A 23,592-nucleotide genomic window follows, 5' to 3' on the forward strand; every position below is an offset into this window, starting at 1 on the left:
TATGCGTGAATGAATATTATACATAAAAACGAGTAGATTAAGTTATTGAAATAAGCACATGATTAAATACTGATTTTTTCCAATTCCTTGTTTTATATTCAAACAATTTTCGCACCATTGGTCAGAAATATTCGTTTATTTAATATTGTTCATTCACCGATGAAATCTGTTTTTTTTTCTTTTTAATTTAATTAACTACATTTCCCAATTTTTCAAAATAAAATCTACATGCTCTAAACACGTATAGACACTAACAAATCTAATTTTCATGTACCAAATATCTATTAATACTATTATCAGTTACAATTCGACTTTAATTCCTTGCCTTACGATTTTCTTGAAGTCTACCATCTTCCAAATTACTTTATTGTTACTAGTAAAAAAATGTTATACTTCTATAAAATGTTAAATATTAATGTTAGTAGTATAGTATTTGACTTGGTCTTAAGGAAAACGAATGATATTCATTTGTATTAAATCCCTTATTGAAATCTTTACCACGAGTCTGACTCGATGTTATAAGACAAGCGTTTAATAGCTACAAAATCCCTTAAGTGTCCATTCATTGGTACGTTCACCCTACATGAAAGTTTCTATTTTCAGTTTACTATTGAAGTAAAACTTATTGAGGACACTGTGCTCCGTCGTACACGAGAACGGCGCCATAAACGCGCACATAAAGAATATTCCCTTACAATCTTACCGTACGTCCTAGTAAACAACATATTTACATCGAGCATACATACTACTACAAAAGATTCGCCGTGCAAGCATCCCCTCAGCATCATTCCGATATTCATTCTAAAAAATTTTCACAATTCACCAAACATTACTATCACGCCACCAGCGAAACGTTCATCGCAAGTTGCGACTCGGAACACAAAAGAAAGCGAAGAAGCAAGTATTCCCGTGCGCCAACAGGTGTTTCGTGCTAGAAAATTTCATAAAAAATCAGTAGATAGAACTACGTCCTAATCAACCCTGAAACCATTCCAAAAACCAACGTCCAAACTTTCTCCCCAGTTGGTCAACCTTGCCTCTATATATCGACGAGCACAGCAATTCCAAATTATTCAGGATATCCCTAAAGAGTAGGTAGGTAGGGGATGGAAGCACAGGCCGCGTATCCGCATTACAAAATCTCACCGCAAACCATCGGAGCTTCGACCGCCTCTCTCCCCGTTCCACCCTCCGATGCTGTCTCAATTCCGCCGAGCCCTGTATCGTGGTCGTGAAGGAATTGCCTCCGCCGTCGGTATCGGCGTAGCTCGCCGAGAACAATAGAGAGCCAGCGCACAAAGGGCAAGGATACATCCGCGTCGCGAAGAAGGAAGCGCGCCTCTCGGTTCGCGAGTTTAGCGTTCCCGAGTACCTACAAGGGGGTGCGTTCATCCCGTGAATACACGTACTCCCTACCACTGGCAGCTAGTAGTCAGCAGGATGGGTGGGTGGTTGGCCTATCGGCTCGAGGGGGAATAAGGGAGGGGGTTGCTTGGAATCTATCGGTGGGCCAGATTTCACTGGCACAGTCTCCAGGCTTAGCGGACACACGCGGGGACCGATCCACCCCGCGACGCTTCTCTCCGTCGAAAGGCAACAAGAGCAGACAGTGCCCTCCCCCCTCTCCTTTGGAACGTGTTGTCAGGAGTGCGCGTGCGCGATGGTCAGTGGCTGGCGCTAGCGCACTCGCAGCCCTTCCTCGACGTCCTTTTGCGAGGAAATTGATTCTGCGCGAGGCCAGAAGCCTGCGAGGGAGCACCGCCGGAAGATAGTGCGCCGAGGTCTGCAGATCGCGCGGACACCGCACCGGGGAACGAGGTGCAGTTACCGTGTGGGTAGTTCGAAGCCTCGATAACAACCGAGATCAGAGGATCACGTCGATCGCGTCGGTATTATGTAAGGGAACGGTCGTCGTGCAACCCTTACTCCCTACCCCCACGTTTCGTTGAAGATCGCGGAATATCCCCCGGTGACCAGTGAGAAGAATTCGGAAAACACACAGACACGCGCGAGAAACATGCGAAGAGACGCGTCGCGCCGGCCGCGTAACCACGACCACCACCGACAGGACGATCGTCGACAGTAAGAAGCAACGTGTTTGTGTGACCATCGCCGAGAGGAGCCTCGATGGAACTGATAATTCTGCTGCTGGCTTACATCGTGGGTGAGTGGACCGGAAAAACGTGTCACGAGATTTTTGATTCACCCACGCGTTACCCTTTTCGCCGTCGGAGAACACGATCCTCTTTCGTCGAGTGGTTTGACTCCACGATTCTTCCGGCCGTTGCTCTGTTATTCGTGGATCGACCTGTTAACTAACCGGGTTCCTTGCGCCATGTGCGTGTGACAGGTGCCGTGGATCGGAGAACCAGTAGATTAGAACGTTACAACGTGGTCGGAAACGTGCTCCTCGGGATTTAGGGGGTAGATCGTAATAGAGTGTTATAGAACCAGTCTTGATACACCTGTTAGTTTCCTAGGGGGATGTTCCTTTCTGTTATTTTGCACTCTCGGGGGGGGGGGGGGAGAATGAGATTGAGTCGCGGGTATCGCGGAAGGAGGGTAGAGGTAGATGAGATCGCGGGGCATGAATTTTAAATACGATTCGTCGGGCTGCACGAGGGGGTTGTTTAACCGGCAGAATGAGAGCGTGCAGAGGATCTCTTTGAGGGGATTGAAACACGGTTTAATTTAACTGTGCGTGAATCGCGCCCGAGATTTTACGTCTCCGATCAGACGACCATACTACCCTTCTCTGTGCAAGGTTGTTTCAGATTTGAAAAAGAGGGTGGAGGATTTTTTTTTCCATGATGCTCTGCATTTTTCAGTTGCGGTATTAAGGTAGGAGGGAACGTTGCACGCGGTTGTGTAGAGAGGAAAAACGTATATATAAAGTGGGGTGGTCTAGAGATCGGGGAAGTAGACAACGTCGCACCGTCCTCGACGTAACACGTATTTGTCGTCGACGGGGGTGTGGTAGGAGGGGGTAGGAAGGAAGTTCCTCGAAATCCAGACGAGATTGGCTGAAATCGGTTCCCCGACGGAGTGGACGTTCAATTAAAAATGAACAGGTGAAATGAAGCTGCGCGAACTCAGGATTACACTCGGGTCCCGTCGATTATCGGTAACCCATCCCTCATCCCATTCGACCAATCCTCCTGCTTTGGCCGGATTCCGTGAAATTTTGTAATTTCGCTTCGCTTTACGTGGCGCGATGCGTATCGACCGGACTACTTTGATTACGGAGTGGAAAGTATAAAAAAGGAAAACAAGGGCGAGAGGCAGAGGAGAGAATGAAAAGTGAACGTACGCACGCCAGGGGGTAGGTACATACGGGGGGGTTGTCTCGTTACTGGGGAGGACGGGGGACGTAGGCACCGAATTGCGGGTGGTTTTTTTTTTTGCTTGTAACACGAAAGTCTGTGGTTTTTTTTACTTTTTCTTTTCGAAGGTTGTGCGCGAGATTACACGTCAAGTTGTAAGTAATAATCGCTCGCTGACATGCAGAACTTTATCAGGTTGACGACGGCTGTCCCCGTGCACGAGATTTAAATCTTGCAAAGTTCTGTTTCACGGGTTAATTAAATGATTTCGTATTCGTTTAATGTTCGTCGACGTGCGTTACACGTGGCTTTGTGTTATTTAGAGTTGCATTTCCCACGGTTAAATTAGTTACGTCGTTTCAGGGTGGATTGTCTGACTTTGTTCATAAATTCTGTCTCGTATCCGTTGGCTCGTTTAATTAATTTCAGGTAGATATATTATGATTAATTCGTGGATTCGTGATTCATATAGATTCGGGACATTAAAATGTTTTGGTATAATGTCTGGAGATAATGACAGCGAGCACATCAATTTCCTGGAGAGTATTTGTATTAACATTGACAAAGGACCACGATTGAATGAATTTCCAATTAAATAAATATTTGTAATGAATGTGTCGATAATTACGAGCCCCTGAATTTAACGGCTTCGGATCTTCAAAGGCAGACCCGTCAACTTTGTCTCGCACCTCGCTTGAATGTTAAAATATTAAATTACGTTATTCCATAAACAATACAGGTTTTCCCTTTTCCGAGTTTCAACTTCTTATGAATTCAAAATCTGTGACAGGTTTTCTCGAAAAAGAACAGACCGTGACTATTAAAATATTGAATTACGTTATTTCATAAATTATACAATGTTTCACTACTCGAAATACAAACAATTATAATACAGTCACTCACTTCGTTCATGAAAGGCTGTCACATTTACTTCATCAGATTAACGTACGAAAGTACGAATCTTATCTCAACAAAGAAAATTTATCACCAAACTATGATAAAAGTAAGAATGATGAGGATACGTAAATACAGATTGCATAAAAATTTATACACTCCATTGTAATTTAAACGATATATAAACGAATACATGAATCATCGTATTTCTCAACTTCGTATACATATGTAAAGTCCGACAATTTTTCCCGCCGTACAATCGACCCACGTATACCATAAAATCAGATTCATCGACCAGCTCCGCAGTATCGGAATCATGAAGTAGGGTACATATTGAACTCCTCAATATTTATTGTATTGATACAGTCTCCACTCGAAGTCCTGATTACAAGGAGCTTTATCGAAGCAGCTTTGTTTGCATGGACCATTGCGCGAGCCCAGGAAGTCTGTAACGTTCTAACGGTATTAAACATCGGTTACACGAACCTTCTCTCATCGATCGATCGTTTCCATCGATTCATGTTCAGGTCGATTTCATTCCCCGACGAAACCGACAACGAAACCGAATCGGACAGGACAAACTGAGTGATGCGTCGGGGGTGAACAAAAAAAAAAAAAAATCGCGTGAACACCACCAGTAAAAGTCAGACGTGTCGAGATCGGTTCCTGAATGACACGGGATCGTCAACCGAGCGGTTAAAATATTTGTCCTGAAAACTATTTGCCCCGATACACGTGCGGTTAAAATATTTGTCCTCGAAACTATTTATTTGCCCGACGCAGAATTGAACAGCTCAATTGTCGGTGTACGTTTGCGAACCGAGAATATATCTCATCGGCAAACAAACGGATGTGCCGGGCGCGGCGAACGAGAAAAAAATTAGACAGAGGGAACAAACGAACGAACGAAAATAATAAAAAAAAAAAAAAAAAAAAACAGAAAAAACAACAAAAAGACATAACCGTCCGTGAAGAGCCGAGCGATAGAGAGTAGCGAAATAGGTCGTGAAAAGGCGCGACAGCGAGATAGAGAGAATAAGGGGGTGCGAAGCGAGATGATTCGAAGGCGCAATCAAGAGGATTCTTATCCATCGGTGCATTGAACTCGCGAGATGGAGTGACTGGCTAGACGACGCCTGGAAGGGTCGGGGGTTCCGTCGGCCCGTAAAACGAACAGGCGTTTCCATAATAGAAATTTAATGAACTTGACGAATAATTGTGTCAATGGATAATCGTGTTAACGCCGCTCGAATGAGCACCGAGTTCCTCTCGGCGAGGCCCACTTTCACGGTACCGTTCTTTCTGCTCCACTACTTCTCGCCCAGTTTACAACAAATCGCCGTCGTTTCCCGTCGGCTTATTTCATCGGCACTTTATTGAATTTTTTGCTTCCGCCCTCTATCGCCGTCCAGGAGAGGAAACCCGACGCGGAAAAACCGTATCTACCCGGGTAATTGAACGCGCCCCCCTCCCCTCTTTTCTTCCGACGATCCACGGGGGGCTTTACGACTCCGCGGGCGTCACCGAGGGGATGAGGATGGAGAGAGCAAAACGGGTCCAGGAGGCTTGTTCTACCCAGCCGCGAGCAGCATCCTTTTCAGCGTTCGGGGCGCGACACGCGTGTGCGAGGAGGACGATCTCGAAGTGTGCGGCGCGCACGCGATCTCTCTGGCTGTGACGTGAAATACGATCTGGGGGTTCCTAGCATCGAGCTGTCGATTCCATTGTAGCGATTCTCCATCGACACCGAGCTCTTCTTTTCGTTTTCTGCCCCCCCCCCATCCCCCTTCACTCTTCGATCGGTAGGAGAGATTGTTTTTCCTCTTGTCTTTTGTTTGCTCGAGTCTAGACCCAGTTCATTTTTTTTTTTTTTTTGACCCTATCACGATCTCACTTATACGAGGTAGCCGTACGTAGAGTATACAGGGTGAACCACGAATCGTGATCAGTAGAGGTTACTCTGTTATTAGCAGTCCGATCGAAAATGTTTTTATCAGGTATAGCATGGTTTCAAGAGAGCTTTTACGTGATTATAGTAAATTTATTGTCAACTCTTTTTTTTTCATGATTCTTCAAGGTCATCGTCAATTTTCTTTCAAAAATTTAATTAAAAAGAAAAGGAATACTGTTATGTTATGATACTTACCGAATTCGTCCTGAAATCCTGTAATAGATAGGCGTACAAAAATTATAGGTATATTTGCAAAAAATTGAAAAGGACCTTGAAAAATCATGAAATAAAAGAGTTGACAAAAAATTTCCTATAATCACGTTCAAGCTGTCTTGAAACGATGCTATACCTGATAAAAACATTTTCGATCGGACTGCTAATAACAGAGTAGTCTTTACTGATCACGATTCGTGGTTCGCCCTGTATACGTGCAAGGGTGAAACAAAAAAGGGTTCGTAACTTGTGGGATAGATAGTACTCGCCAAACAATGAAAAGAAATCCTAATAAACATGGATAAAAAATTTAATATTTGCAAAGTTGTGTGCAATTCTTTGTTTTTGTTAAAGCTAGTATTACTAGTAGTAACTCTCGATTCAGGGGCTATCGTGCCGCATGGAAACAATGAAGGGAGTTTCTTTCAGAAAATTGTTCAATGAATCATAAAATCCCAATGCAATTCTGTAAAAAATATGACACAGATAAAGAGAATTTTGGTCAAAGCATACAGGTCTTGTACTGCAAACCGTGAAGAGGGTCCTTTCAAAAGCTGCAAGAATGAAAGAGCACCAGTGGTGCCATATGGTTAAAAAAAAGTATTTACAAAACTTTTTCGTACACTATAAGGCATGTAGAAAGAAGCCCTCGAAACAGTTTTTTCATTTATTTTATAATTTCACCAAAAAAATTCTGAATCTTACATACGATTGTCGGGTCTCCAAGGTAGCTTAACCCCTCGAGTTCGGCGGTGACCTTTTGAATCAGCCTGTATATAAATTGGTCGTTACAACGTCGTATGAAGAATGCAAGACCAGCCCCCGAGTGTATCGCTACGTAGTCAGAGCTACACCAGCCCCTATTTTCTTCCTTCCACGAGACTCTTCCTCGTGGTCCCTCTGCTGTCACCCTTTCAGCTATTTCCCCTCTGTCCACTGTGCTCGTTTCCTTTCTCCTCCTTTTCCCCAACCTCCACCCCCTTGTAGTTTTTCTTTTCAACGGTGCGCCAGCACACGGCGATTGTCATTTTCCGCGCGAGGATCGTTCCGCGGGCGCGAGTGCCCGGTTGTCGGTGAATGGGGGTCGGGGAGGTTCGCTTTAAATGCGGATCGTCTACCCTTTATACGGACACGGAGTAATTCTGCCGAGCAAGCGAACCGATTTATTCTCGGTCGACCGGTACGTACCACCCCCTGGTTGCTTCTTACGCAACGTAGAATATACCACAGCGATTCAACACGAGACAGCCGGTACAATGAGGTGAGGAGGGTGGAAATTTTGTTTGTGGTTGCAGACCCGCGAAAAGAATTCTATTCACTTCGGTTGGCGAGAGAACTGAGAGAGAGCGAGTGGTGGTGGTGGTGGTGGTCGGCGACCGGGGCACTTTTAATTACTTCCGAATCCACCGTTCTGTTGTTCCACGCTAACAAAACACCGCCGGTGAGATTTATCGTAACGACGTCGGCCGAGGACTGTCCTCGACCGCGGGCGTTGACGGGGGTTGAAAAGATTGGAGCTGAAACGAACACCTCTGTCTTATTGGTCGGTGTACATCTATTTTGTTCTTTTGCGGTGTATAAGATGTACTCTGTTCATCGGGAATGTCTCGTTAATTTTTAAAGGCACGGAAAAAGTTTGTTTACGAAAGTCTGTGGTAGTTTATGCAAATTCCAAATTTTCGATTCCGTAAGTTGGGGTAACTTTTACTCCGACAGTAACTTTGTCCCAAAGTCCGAAAATTATCATTTTCCATTCGGCAGCTATTCCCCAGGTATTTTTTCTTACGTGAAATACCTTTTCACGTAAGAATCAGCTTAACTTAACAATCCGCAGAGCTACAACATCGACAATGATAATTTTCTCATTCAGTACAAAGTTACCGTAACTTACGGTACCAATATCTAAAAATGAAAACGGACCAGAATTTTGAACACCGTACTAGAGCTTTTACTACGTTAATAACAACGTACAAATAGTATTAAACTTTATTAGAGCCTCTATTTTAGAGCGTTTTCAAAGTTAAGACATCCCACAACCGCACAAACATCCGCTGTCTACTAATCATACCAGAAGCTTCCATAGATCCGTAGAAATCGCTGCACTATCCACGATCCGCCAGAACCTCCGAGCTCCAAGCACGGGGTCGTTGTACACAGGAAAATACATAAATTCTTCCGAAACGACCTAATATATTTCGCGCGGGGAGGAGCACATTGCCAGCCTCCCCATCGGACCAGCCCATCTTTCCAGTCCCCCCTTGGTCGTCGCACACGCACGTTCGTCGATACAATTCGCGTCGTACCACCGATCGCCCTCCTCCCACGATCCCGCTAATTTGTCCCGCAGTTTGTCTTACGGACAATCGAGCCCCGTCGAAGTCCCACGGGCGCCGTTCTGCGGAACGATCTGTGGTGTGAGGGTTCACAGGGGTGTGAGAGAGCTTTCGGGACTGGAAACCTTTCCAACTATCGGCTTGTGCTGTTTCCGTTAAATAGCTCTGAGTCTCCTCGCTTTAATCGTCGTCGCCTCGTAATGAATTCGGCCGAGGCTTTTCTTAAACGGGCGGGTACACCTTCTCCTCCATCTCCTTTTCAAACCGTTTGCCCTCCCCCACTGCCAATTGCATCGACGATTAAATTACGACGACCGGGCAAAGGTGAACTCGACGAAGTCGCAAATGAAATTCCGACGAACGGAATCCGCCAGAAATCTTAACGATCCCCGCTATCTCGCCAGGACAGCGTGGCTCCCCTCTTCCCCCGACGACTTCCAACCGAGGCTCAAGGAAGTCCGTGTAATTTAAATCTCGACCTACCCCTACCCTCTTTCGCCCGCGATTCACCAGCCGCGGCGTCGCCACCCCAACCCTTGCGATCCTGTATGACGCTAGCAGGAGGGTGAACGCGGACGGTTAAAATGCCTCTGTGTCCGATTAAATCTTAACAATCTAATTTCCCGAGCCCAACGTTTACCCCATCCTCTCCCCGACTCGATGTTCCGTGGGCTTCGATCTCCTACGCTTTATCCACCTCGGTGGATTTTCGTTCGATCGTCTTCTTCTTCTAGCTTCCTGCAGGAATTGTTTCTTGGTCTTTTTCTTCTTAAGGAGGTGGTCGATCGAGGTGTGGAGGTGAAAATTAGACGTACGAGGTTTCCAGAGGGACCCTTGGGGTATCTGGAGATAGTATTTTAAAGTGCCCGCTCTTGTACGGGGAGAACATTCGTTTTTGATGGGGCTCGATGGGAAGATTGGAGGTTCGAGTGCCTTAGTTCCCTGGGTTGATCGGCTTTTTTTGCTCCTTATCCTAATCGTGGCCTTTAGTTTGGAAGTTGTTTGCCGCTGATCACGATAGAATTTCAATGTTCTGTTACGTACGATGTAGTTACTTTCTCGATTAGGTGTTAGAAATTGAGGAATTTAGCAATGCGAACAATATCGTAAAATGTGAAAAAGAATTAGTGAAAATTTCATACGCTGTTTGGTTTTTTAGGATAAACTGTAAAAATGTAATTGTCGCAATTACGGCGGTCTTTCATATTATTGTATTAACTATACTCATACTGCATAAAATCTGACGTCTAATTACTATTTAGGTGTCAATGACGAAATTCTGCGATTATGAACTGTAATTGTTATAAAACATTAACCTCTATATGTATATAGGGTAAAGTTGATTTTCTCGAAAACGGAGTCTCAAATGAAAAACTTTTATTCTATACTTTTGACTTATTGTAATGAAAGTTTCTAACATTTCGAGCAGTGTTTTTATTACCTTTCTCCAGTACGAAGGAAAAATCGTTTCATTTGGTGAACAAGTATTATTTTCTATATATGGAATGAATAGGTTTGCCGTGTAAGTTACTCGTCGTTTTCTTTTTTGTTCTGTGAGAAATACCGAAGAAACGTAGGAACGAGGACAATGTCCATTTTTCATTACATTTTACCGGACCTGTAAAAAAAAGTATGCTACATCGACTGGATAATTCTATAGCAACTGGCCAGTTAATTAGTTCTTGCTCCGTCAGATAATTATTCGTTTAGATGGCTAAAATATTCTGTATCGAGGAAAAACTTCCGAAAACAAAATTCATTTGGAAACAGTTTGAAAAGTTCTTTTTTGTTAAAATAATCGAAATTGTACATAACTGGTACAAGAAATTAATCGAAAAACTGAAAGAAATTGTCAAAACAAGTAGTAAATAAGAATACAATATAAATTGAAAAATACATTATAGATTACACCCCTGTCTTCGGAAACGTTTTGAACTTAAATACTTACATTTAACAGATTTTTTAGACCCAACAATTTTCCAAGTCAGAAACTTATTAGTAAACGTCTCAATCGCAGTAACAAATTATAATTGCGCGTCGTACCAATTTCGTCTTCAGTATCTTATTCAAAAGAAAATTAAAAGAACCAACCCCTTCTTCAACGAGCACCGAACTGATCGTTAAAATTCCAAATAGGAAAGTGTTAATGGAAAATCGACGCTTTCCATTTGAGTACCGAACTGATCGTTAAAACTTCACGTAGGAAACTGTTAATGGAAAATTGACAGACGGGTGTTCACGGAACAGCCAAACATTTATCCCAAATATAAACAGTAACTTAACTCGAGGCGAGAAAGAGGGGATGTTTCTTGATCCACCGCTCGTAAGAACGAGTGAATTCGTCTACCCCGCGTGCTGATTTGCGAAGGGTCCCAGGCGTACGGTTAGAAAGGGGGGGGGGGAGCCAAAAGCTTTCTGTTAGGGAAACTGCGGAACGCCAGGCACACATCCGCAGCAACGTATCAACCAGAGACTATAGGGGAGCCGGAGACCATCTTCTTCGCTGTTACAGTTTAGAACACGCGAGAACAAGTAACTGTAATTACCATTTGGCTACATCCAACCGGTAAGTAGTTGCTAGGCGCTGCGAAACATAAGTATTTGGCATAGAGTAATGTAGACAGTTGTAAAAGCTAATGGTCGTTGCCTCGATGAGAACGAGCCCGTAGTCCCACAGTTACGACACTGGTACAAAGTAATAAATTCCAGTCCTGGTAAATAAAACCGGCCAATGTCTTCCTTTTTTTCTCTCCGGTAAGGAAGAATACTCGCGGCCTACTTGGGGAACCATTTATACTTCCTGTTTAAGCAATCTCTGGTCTGGTTGTGTGACAGCAAGACGATCTTGAATTTGCGATCGGTGTTGGCAGTCTCCGTGTTCCATTCGACTAATGGGAACCAGAAACGTGGGTCTTTAACCGACTCTGGCCGAAATCATACGACGTATACCGCAATGGTTACTTCAGTCTGAGTACGTGAAGAAATTGTGCCTTTGGGAATACTTGGAAGACATTTGCTTTCGGAATGTTAACTTTGAGGCTTTATGTTAATCGAATATCAATATTGGTTTATAGGTTTTGATACAGGAGACAGAAATCTTTGCTCCACGTCTTTATCCTATATATATAAATAGCTAGAAATACAAGCGTTTCTTTAACACGTTGACTGCCACAGTGAAAAAAGTCGTATGTAGCCAGACATACTTTATTTCACTTCTTAAGTCATAAATTGCGGAAGATATATGCGTTTAGTTAACAGAGGCTATTAAGTCTGCTATAAATAATACTGCGATATTAATTTTATACAAAATTTTGTAACGGTATTTAAACAATCCAGCATCTTTGCGATGCACGTGTCATCCATATTCCAGTGACGTGGCGGTCAAAGTGTTAAAGAGTTACCTTTCAAAGGACGCCAATTTTTGCACACTGCTATAACGCAACGTATGAAAACGTACGTATTTCAAATTATACATGCTTTTCATCGTTAGGTATACTAATGAGTAGTCCATTATTTTTCGTGAAACTCTATATTCATTTCGAAATAGTTTAAATATGTATCCCATTCTAATAATCGTTATGTGTTCCCATTATTCTCCTACATTTTGACTAAATACGGCACTGAGAGGATACATTGTATTATAACGAATTACTTCTTCGTACATCTAGTATTTATTTAGATATTTTGCTCCTCTAATCAAATGCGAGGTCCAGTGAAAGACAGGTTTTCCAAAAAATGTCGAAACACGAGAGTTTTATACATTCGGACACCTTTCGATGTCTAGTTATTATCTCTTAATTTATAAATACATAACAAAATTCCTGCCTCTGCTATAATGTACACTGCAGCTCATAAAATCCTTGATATCTCACAACGCTACTGTTATGGCATAGCCCGCTCTTGCACGAGACCCCTCAAATAGTCTATAAATTTATTTAAATATCTCTTCAGTACAAGTACTAGTAAAATTTAGTCCACTCGCGGCATTTTGTTCCGTGTCAGAGTGGGCCAATAACCTCGCCAGCCTCTGTGAAAGCTAGTCCAAAGAGCATACTGTCGAAAAAAAAAGAAACGACACCATATCCAGTTCCGATACGACAGGAACCATTCTCCATCAAGAATCCCAATAACCATTAACAGGCTGGAGGGCCATAGAAAGATATCCTATTGGCCCAGCCGTCGAACAGGTGTACCATTCGCGGGTCTACAATAGGGACAAGTTGTATATCATTAGGAAACCCAGACCCTATCGAAAATACGTCGACCGACGAACAATTCGGAACATGCTCGACACACACACACCATATATGCCCGTTATTTGTAGACACACATACACCAATTTCATCACCGTCTCCGTCGAGTTAAATATCGTTAGAGCGCGTTTTACCTAACTAGCCTTCACGATATTAAGTCCCGTCGTTCTGGGTCAACCAGATTCAGTTTACCCCGGCTGGCGCATGCGATACCCATCTGTTGTGCCTCCGTGTATAAATCCGGGAACGGGTTGAATACGGGCCGAAGTGGATACCACCCCTGCAGCCCCCTCCTCCACCACCCGAAACGGTTGATTAATTTTCGGAAATCTTGTTAAATCCCCCGACGGCCAACCGCCGAAATTGGGAAACCCTGCCTCGGGAACCTGTCGTGTCTGTGTGTGTGTGTGTGTGTGTACGAGGTCACGCTTTTAAATTCGCGCGAAACCGTTCGCCGCAGTTTGAAATACGCGTGGAAAATTACAGCGTCCACGGTGTAGAAAAACCGCACACAAATTCCTCCGTGCCGCGACAGTACGCCGTTATATTCCCTCTTTGGAACTCGTAAAGAATGCCGGTGGTTGTCGCAGCCGGGCGCATTTTTCCCTGCGGACATGTTTACTGGCCGATTTTTCGCGGAATGCTGGCAAAGCTTTCCTGTCGAACGCTACTTGACGCCTTTCGGGACGGTGACCGTGCATTTCTTGCGTGAGTTTTGTTGTGAAGAATTGTTGTCCAGAGATGTTTCAAGTTTTTGGCCAAGTACTATTATAGTTGGTACTGAAACCTTCCTCGTGTTTCTTTTTGTAGTTAGTAACTGTTTACTAAGTGGTTCCCTTGCTGTACTCGGTACTGGTCGTTCGTACAAATGAGTTAATTCCTCTTATAATGGTCTTTTAATGACTCCTTTAACATATAACTACGGACCACTCGTCTGGGAGATGAATATTCCGCGTTGGAACACTTTTAATAACAATTCATTTCAAGGTACTTAAACGCCTAGGGCTTGAAAAGTTCTCCACTAGGTGGTGATAGTTAAACAAAATTCAAATTCGTCTGTGAGACGAGTGGTCTGTAGTTAAGGGTTAAACTTCTTACGTTTGTAAATACATGTACCAGTGTTAATTACAAAGATTCATTTGTCGTGAATTTTCCTCTGGTATCATTTTTATCCATGTTTAAACACTATCGCCATTCTAGTAGTTTTTCAGTATAACATTGAGGTACTTTAACGTAGGATTGATATTGTAGGGTTGATAATCGAAAAATAATTAACCCAGAGTGTCTTCAAGGCAACTAGGGTTAATTATCTAACATTACAAGCAATTAAACTCTATTGCCATTAAATCTAGATTAGCATATATAATATATATTTTAGTAAATAAACATACATTCAACGTATGTAATTTTAGTTACACGCATATTTTCGGAAATGGCATTCTTTTGTTGGCAAAACTGGTCTATTTAGTCCAAAAACACTTTGTGCTTAAGAAAAGTATATTTGGTAATTTTATTAATTCTGAAGTGACTTGGCTGTCGTTCCTGGAGTATCTAATAAAAATCTCCATTAATTTAGTGATCTCTAAAAGGCAGCGTGTTGCAAAATAAAATAAGTGGTCAGTTTATAGAATCTTCGTTTGAAAATACGTACAAACTTTACACGGTGGGTTAGAATGAAAATAGTTTTAGAGTGTAATCCCAGAAACGTCTCCGACCAGTTTCCCCACAGGGCGAGAAAGTCTCGTGATTGACATTCGCGACGACCTGTTTGCCAGACGGGGAGAACTCCTATCAATTCAGCTGTCCAAGTCGTCAACAGGGAAAGTCGTCCATTTTCCTCTTTTTTTCCCCCGTCAATTCTTCCTCGGTTTCGCTTGAATGCCGGCACGGATTCGAAAACAACTACCACTTACAGCTGACTCGTTAAATTGTTCCAGAGTCGAGGAGAATCGGAAACTTTAATGAACGGAATCTCTAAGTTATATAGATATCTCCGTTGAAACTACAATAAAAGGCAGCTAAAGAGATTGTTTGAGAATCACCATGCTGCCTGAGAGCCACAAAAATTTTCTACGGGCAATTATTGTTTGAATATTGAACTTTTTAATAGAAATTTAATGCACAGATTTCATCAGTAATTATTTCGCGACGAGAATGAATTAATCGAAACGATTTGGACGATGTTTTTATCCGATTAACAATTATTTTCATTACTTCGATACTTCCGAAACAAACTTTTTCCAAGATCTTTGTTACATTCATAATGTTTTCTCTTGAATTTTCGTTTGTATAAGACAAATGTCATAATGTCTATGATATCTCGAGTGTTCATGAACGATCAGAAAAAGTTTCGTTCTAAATGCGCCCTCGCATTTTTCTTCCAAGGAGAGTCCCAATGCTACCATTTCTCAAGACCTAAAGCTGCCCACCCTTAAGTTTTCATGGGTATGAGTGATAGTTTGGAAAGAGATCGCGCAGGTGTTTGTGCCTCAAGTGGGAATGGAGAGGTTCTAGAAGAGCACGCGAAGGTTTGTGCACACGAAAACTCCGGTTTGAGTCTGTAGTGTAGAGCCCCACGGTCGAGAAGTTGGTCAGTCCGTTCAAGAATTGTTGGAGAGAGTCGAGACTCTGCTGGCAACAACTGAATGGGTCTGCCTTTGTTTATCTTTATTCGACTGTTTCGATGTTCCGACCGGATGTGACTGAACTTAATTAATAACTTGCTTGTCAATAAACTGGTAACCGTTGATTGAGTAATCGATGGGATTAATTCAAAGATACAGATTTATAATTTTGTTAATTTTAAGTTAGTTAATCTGAATTTATAGCTGTAAGAAAGTCGAAAAGAATAAGGCAAACTTGCGTCGTGCTTGTGCGTATATTAACAAAGTTACAATTCCAACAATTCTGTAGACTTTCATTTCGCGCAAGGAAGAGTTTGGACACTTGGGCAAATAAAACAATTACCATAAAGGGTATATTTTCACGTGAAGTTTGCGCTGCACATAGAACGTACATATGGGAGAGAGTGAGGGCACGTGTAATTACTTCGGTAAACAGAGGTACAACTTTACGAAGTTGGAGTTTGAATATCCTTTAAACTAATAGTTTTTTACGCAAGCGTCCTAATAGCTTCCTGTCGAGAATTAGTGCGCTGCGAAGTTCGGGGTTCCATTAAAAGAAACGTGGAACAACCGTTTGGAATAATATTTACCGGTATTTAACATTGTTTAATCCACACGGTTGCATGCCCTACAGTATTCCTATTCGGAACGGTATATGCATACTTTGTGTTAATTCCCTCGTAAAGATTCTGCTTTTAAGGAGACACTAGAAGTTTTAGAACTCCTTCGTATTATTTTTAACGCAGTGAAACACTTGATAGAAGAAATAAATTATTATCCAACTTCTTTGAATTAGTCTGTAAAGTGTAAATTTGCATAAATAACTTGACAATGTGCTTACAAGATACAATTTTGTGAGATAAGTTTGAAGTTTGTAGAGTGGATAATCATTCATACGAAGTTTTGAAGGTGTTATAATAATAACATTTTTGTCGAATATGCAAATTGTAATCTTTTCGTAAAATTCAATCCTTTGTGGTTAAGAATTTTCGAAAAACTAATATTCTCTCTGATTGGATCATTTCTTATTGAGCGAATACCTAAAAAGACTGCTATACTATAATATAACCTGACACGTATTTTTGTCGTTACCTATTATGTACCTTGAAATTGTTTATTTCTTGTATTATAATCAGATTTTTTCACATATACCGTAAAGTTTTCGAACTTCGAAGACAAAAATAGTAACGGGCACACACCAAATACTAATTTTAGCATAATCAAGATCATCAAATTCTCCAAATTGAAAGTTATTGACTTTGAATAACCGTAACTTCTAAACGAATGCATAAAAGGTAACGATTATAAGCTGTTTAGTACATAAAAGTCTATATTTTAATCACATGTAAAAAAGCAACGCGAAAAACATTAATTAACAATCCTGGAAAACGATGATTCAGGTAACTATGCAAATATTCGGGGAAATGTGTAATTATACTATAACTAATAAAACAAAAAGTAAAATGTTGAACGTGTAGAATAGTTCCTATACATATTTCGTTCTCCTACTCTTCCGAAAAATAATGAGAATACGTAGAAACGGAATGTAATGAACAGACGCGTTAGCCATGTTCCATTCACCTGCACGTATATCCAGCGTACGTTCAAATTCGATTGTTTCGAAAACGAAGGATCATAACAAAAGAATCCATTCCACATTTTTAACATATTTTCTGCGCGTAGAACTACATCCTTCTATGGTTGAACCGCCAGTTCCGAAAAATCCTGTCCATTAAATTAATATATTAACGAGTATTCTCCCTTTATAATACAATTGATTAGATAAAATATTGATCCATACTTAATGTTTACAAGAAATTGTGTGTTGGTATATTACTCACACGCAACAAAATGGTCTTAAAAAACCAACGCAACGTTACCCGGCATCTGGTATAAACGTCACATAATATACAGGGTATAACAAAAGTGTTGGAAGGTCCAGAAATGGGAGACTCGTGAGGTGATTTGAAACAAGTTTTTTCCTAGCAAACATTTTTGTTACACCCTGTATACCACTAACTGTTAAAAATTCTGATTTTCCATACAATCACCCTCAGTCTATTCACGACTCCACACAATATCCCCGGTTCCATTCATTTACTCCAACCCATTCACCCTCTCCGCCGCCTCAATTATCTTCCCTGCAAGCTCGGAATATAAAACGTTCCCAATTTTATCGCGTCCCGGCCGCTAAATAGAAACACACCTGTCTGTTGCAGGAATTTGCTCCGGTTTGCGAGAAGTGCGGATCCAGATACCGACGGCCGTGAAGAAAGGTGACTCGGCGATACTGAACTGCTGGTATGACACCGAGGGGGATCCTTTATACGCCGTCAAGTGGTACAAAGGGGGTCGAGAGTTTTATCGCTACGCCCCGAACGAGACCCCGGTCGTCAAGACTTTCCCCATCGGGAACTTGACGGTGAAGGTGAGCATCGAGTTCCCTTTCCTTCCATTCCCTCCACCTCTCTCTTCCTTCGTTCTCTCTGCTCTCTACTCTTCGTGGCCCACGGGCTCGACAGCCCAGAATCTTCTCGCGACTACCGGCCTGCCCGACGCCACTGCCATCGTCGACGACCGCGAAAAAACGCCGCCGGCTTGCGGCGAGACCGACCCGCGTCGTCTGTGGGATTTATCGTAGTCGAGAGAAAGTTGGATGGAACAATAACCGAACGTTTCTTCTAAAATATGACGCCGGAGATACCGTGGAACTTGGTGGATATTCGGACCCCGGGGGCCGTCCGCTTAACGAGCGGGAATCAGAGAGGGGAACACGCGACGGCTTGGCGTCGATTAAACGGAGAAATTATACGAACCCTCCGTGGTTTTTACGAGGACCGTTTCTGGAAGGGATGGTGGAAAGTCGGACCTACCCTCGAGACATCGATCAATCGATTATACCGACGCCTGCCATCATTATCCTGGAGGACATCGTAAACATCGCTGGTTTGCGGAGAGGGGCGAGTTATCGGGGGTGATAGGAAATGTTTCAGTTAGGAGAGGAGGGATCGAATTCTATTGGTGGAGATTTTAATAAAACTTTTAGGACGTGTAGTAAGGTTTCTTCCTTTTTACAGATTAGCTTCCAATATGGAGGCTGATGATTGAAAGATTTTGAGCTATTTGCTTTTGGAATTTTCTGGGTGAATTAAGGGGTTAGCCTACTGGAAATCAGTTGTAAAGCTTGTAATATATACAGGGTGTTCTAAAGTAGGTGTAAGTCCTTGAAAGGGGCGATTCCTGGGGTGATTTGAAACAACTTTTTCCTTGGCGAAATTGCCCCTTTCAAGGACTTACACCTATTTTGGGACACCCTATATATATTGAAATATGCAAAATATACAGGCTTTGCAGCTGATTTCTAGTTTAGTTTATTGTATTCGCAGAAAAAGTTCACAAAGATACCTACCATTTTCAAGCGGTCAAGGTTAGCTAACTACTTAAGGGGTTTTTCTAGTTTGATGCTCTAAAAATAAGGCGATCTTTGGGAATTTTTTAAAAGCAAAATGTTGAGTATTATACTTCCCAACTTTGTACGTTTGTTAACTGACATTCGAAGAATGTGCACAAATTTGTTTAAGTGACAATAATGATTTTGTTAGAAGTTACAGTGGTAGTAGTAATAGGGTTTGATTGTCGCTGGCGAACATAATTCTGCGACAAGAAACGTTAATGCAAGTTGTGTTGTTCGATTGTTCGCATACATAATGACGTTGGGTAAACGTTCATGGTTCCTAACGTGATAGCCAGAGTTTAAACACGTCCAAAACACGTCCCAGAATCTTTGGAAGGGCTCGACGTGTACCTAACTCAGATTCTGGACGTTGCGATAGAAACCATGGACATTGTCCCAAGGATACAACACCTGCGAATATTCAAGCAACATAATTTATACTTAAGTCACTCGAGAAACTTCAAAAGCAAATAACTGTAAAACTGTAAAGAGGTAGTAGCTTACTACGTGTCCAAAAAGTTTCATTAAAATCGACGATGGGGTCCTCTCCTTGTTAGGGGTTTTATTATGTAGTAATCTTTGAGAGTGAAAGCAACCGCTGTGTGTTTGATTGAGGACGTAATTGTCGGTAAATATTACTTCGTACTTTTATTAACTGGTCAATTTACGGTGAGTGATTAAATTATTATGATCAGATGAAGAAATTACATATTTTATGTTTTCGACGGTATTATGACTTCGATAATAGTAAAATATACTCTCTCTATGCTTTTAACACATAGATAGAAGATTTGACTATATTTTGATATGTTGGCAACAGTGTTTTTATTTTATCACTGTACAGTAAGACGTTTATGTATGACAAGCTGCCATATTACGTTGTCGTTGCTCATATGCAACAGCGTGACTTGATATTGGTGATTTATGAGCTTGTTTTTATTCACTTGTGTCTTTTTTTATTATCGTTTATTGTAACATTGTTACGTGATAGCGTGTAAATATAGCACGGTATTTTGATTACATATTTACTAGCTTTAAATTTATAAAATCTTAAATACTTTGTAGAAATTTCAATGAATGTAATATTAAAATCGTAATAATACTTTCTGTAATAAAAAAGGGTTCATTTTAAATGAATGTTCAATTCAAATAAGAGATTTTTAATTTAATTAAGTGAATGTTCAACTTCACAGAAACGATCATTTCGAAGGGGTCGTAATAATATAATAGAAATTCCAGCTGGATTACACAGCTCCTATTTTACGAAATGGAATTTGAACGGATCTCTATCCGTGACAGGTTCTACTATTAAAATTTTATCGAGTTGAATGATACGAACTAAATATATTTTCTCTGATATATCGTATTCAGACCTAACTTTTGGGTTTCGAAGTAGAGATTGCGTCGCCTAAATATGGATCGTATGGCAGACAGCGTGAGAAGAAGTTATTAAAAAATGTTACGTATCATGCAAACCCATTTGTTTCTGTATTACGTAATATTTAATCAGGCCTGTTTAACATTAAGATTATTCAATACCAAATTGTCTTAAAAAAATATAACTGTAGATGCATTACGTTCACTGAGAAATCTGTGTACGGAATTTTTGTGGAAATTTTGTAACATGGTAAAATAACGAAATCATTTGAGTTTTTATCACATTTCAAGGCAGACAAATGATCGGACCGAAGTGTCCATTGGATATTCTGATCACGATGAAAATTTCCTGTCGTTTGCATGTTTGTTACCCCAGTGATTGTACCGTAGATTGTCGAAGTATTATAGTAATTATTGGGGGTTCTTTTGTTGACTGGTCCTAACTGTTCTTATATCGATCTTCCAATACACAGGAGTAATAGAAAAAAACTCATTGTGTATACATTCATTGTGTTCACTTCAATAGGATCGAAGATTATTGTAGCGAATATTACATTGTTCGTGAAGGGTGATATTTATTACAATTTTGATATTCGTAAATTTCAACAAATCCTCCACAAAAGAAATCGTACAGGATCTGACAACAATTAAGTTACCCGAATTCTCTCCACCTTATCCTATATTCTCTAATCACTCCAATTTTGACTCCAACCCATTGAGAAGCCGCCACATTTTAATCCCCGCGACCGTAATTATTTCACGTAGAATATTACATACGATCCATCGATCGCCACATCCATTCGTGCCCTCCGTAACCACGACCGTTTAACCCTACTACAAACTTTCACCGAAGCGAACCCAATTCAAAAAATCTGTAAAATATCACTCACTCAATCCACCAATTCACATCAATCCGCTTCAAAAAAAAAAAAAGACGGAAAAATCCCCGAAAAACCAGAATTTTCGCGAAACAATCCCATCCCCCCGGTGAAACAAGCCACAATATTCCACAGAAGCTTTCCATAATCCTTCGTTTACCATGCAAGTGTCTCGTTATTTCCCCTCGACCCGTGAAATCCAGGCGCGTTACAAAATTACGAAAAAACAAAAAACGATCCCCCCACCCCTCCCGCCGTAGCTTCAAAATTGCTTTTCCGGGCTTAGTAAATCCTCCGTCCCGTGGAAACGATGTTGCTTACCGAATAGTAGTCGAGTCCCCTCCCTGCCATTGCTCGTTCGAGGGGTGTGCGTGCACGCGACAGAATTCTCGCCTCGGAAAGAGACCAAGGGGACAGAGGGGTGGGAGGGTTGTACGAGAATAAATCGCGAAACGCGTCGCGGAATTCTGCGGAACTGGCCGACGGGACGCCGTTACGAAGCGTAATGTCGCTCGTAAACTGGCTGCCTGTGGGACAGAACGAGGGGTAGAAAATGGGGGGGGGGTAGGGGGGTGGCAGACGCGTATTCCGCGAGAACAGTGTGAAGCTTTTGCCAGAGGGGTCTGCCTAGAAGAGTGACGCAGGGGACGGTCGTCATTCACGGAATCGATACCACCGCGAAGAGGCGAACAACGGCTAGGGGGAGGGTCCAGTTGTGTGCCGTCTTCGCGAGGCGAGGATTATTCAACGAACGTTCGTTCAACGGCGAAATGGAACAATGGGGAATCGGCGTGGCGGCAGCCGCGGGCCTTTGTCTTCCGGTCGATTGATCGATGCTCGCTGGACCGATCCGCGTTTCAACCCCCCTCCGTTCCTCGTTCCTTGCTCTTTTTTTCGGGGAGTCTGTATGGCGATCATAAATCCACCTGCCTGCCAAACGGTGCGAACGGGAGGAAGACGTCGAACGAGCATCGTCGAGTCGAGCATGGATATATCCTCGGTGACATGGATACTCGGGTGGAAGATACTGTGAAATACTCGGACATGTAGCTGGGTACTGTGTTGAGTGGAAGAAATGACGTTCAGACGGCTTGGGATTGAGTATCGCGGAGAATGGGATTGGTTTATAGACTTCTTTTGGAGATGGTGTTAGAGGCTTTGAGATTTTAGAATGAGGTATTGGGAACTCGATATTGTTTTGCGGTGACAGCAGTTTTTATGGGGATGCGAGATTTTCAGTTACATTTAGGCTGCAGGGAGCATCCGTTTTGGGAGATTGACATTACTCAAAATTCAGCGCTGTGCATATTTTATATGTATAGGCTGCGAATTTTTAGGCAACTTCTGATTTTTATAGATTAATTTTTCTGAACTGAAATCAGGCCAGGGATTTCTTTCCTTTATTGAAGGTTTCGTTGGGTTCAAAGTAAAGTCAAATTTAAGATCTCCTTTCTGAAAAATTTTTCTGTTGTATTTTACAAAAAGACCACTTATTTATGAAAAAATACTGGCAGTTTAAAGGTTAATCTCATTGGGAAATACACCTTGAATTGTGTGTGGCTTTGTTAAGTCTTATCTCATGAATGGTACTTCGCTGTTAAGATGGCTAATTTTTATGAGTTTATTGTTTTCTATCCAACGTCTGAAACGTAACCAGAAATGTTGTTTGCACGATAGTCTTCTACCAACAGACATCTCTAGATTGTCAATTGCAATCTTGAAGATCCTTTCATTTTATTCGTTCAAATATTTATCTCAAACGTAACCAAATCCCCAAGCAAGTACAGAAATGTCACCGAAATTCTAAATATGTGACATAAGAACAGAGGGCCCTAACTTTTGGTCGCTGATTTCCATGAAACTTTTAGACATGTAGTAGCTTTCTTCCTCTTTACAAATCACCTCTTATATAGGTCAGATAGTCGAAACTTTTTGAGTTATTTGCTTTTGAAGTTTTCCGCGTGACTTACTTAAACTTTATGTTGACCGACTATTTACAGGTGTTCGTGTATCGGGACAACGTTCATGGTTTCTATGGTGACGATCAGCTCTCCCAAAGAACTTTAGACATATTTAAGACGTATTAGAACTTTGGCTGTCACGGTAGAAACCATAGACGTTGTCCTAATGCTACATCTGCGAATGACCAGACAATATAAGTTATATTTAAGTCATGTGGAACCCTTCAAAAGCAAAGAACTGAAAGACTGTCGAGTATCTGCCCCTACAAGGGGGTGATTTGTAAATAGGAAGAAGCCTACTAAATGTCCTAACAGTTTCATTAAAATTGGT

General features: G+C 41.8%; 1 protein-coding gene across 1 annotated transcript in view; it reads left to right on the forward strand.

Annotated features, from left to right (window-relative positions):
• The first annotated feature begins 2,127 nt into the window (after window positions 1-2,127).
• LOC107187647 (cell adhesion molecule 3-like) overlaps window positions 2,128-23,592 on the forward strand; it is a 40,208-nt gene continuing 18,743 nt past the window's right edge. Inside the window, exons 1-2 of the mRNA XM_015575789.1 lie at window positions 2,128-2,164; window positions 17,811-18,019. Coding sequence (XP_015431275.1) covers window positions 2,128-2,164; window positions 17,811-18,019 — 246 coding nt within the window. The remainder of the gene's footprint in view (window positions 2,165-17,810; window positions 18,020-23,592) is intronic.

The sequence above is a fragment of the Dufourea novaeangliae genome, unplaced genomic scaffold, assembly GCF_001272555.1.
Source record: "Dufourea novaeangliae isolate 0120121106 unplaced genomic scaffold, ASM127255v1 scaffold101, whole genome shotgun sequence".
Classification (NCBI taxonomy): domain Eukaryota; kingdom Metazoa; phylum Arthropoda; class Insecta; order Hymenoptera; family Halictidae; genus Dufourea; species Dufourea novaeangliae.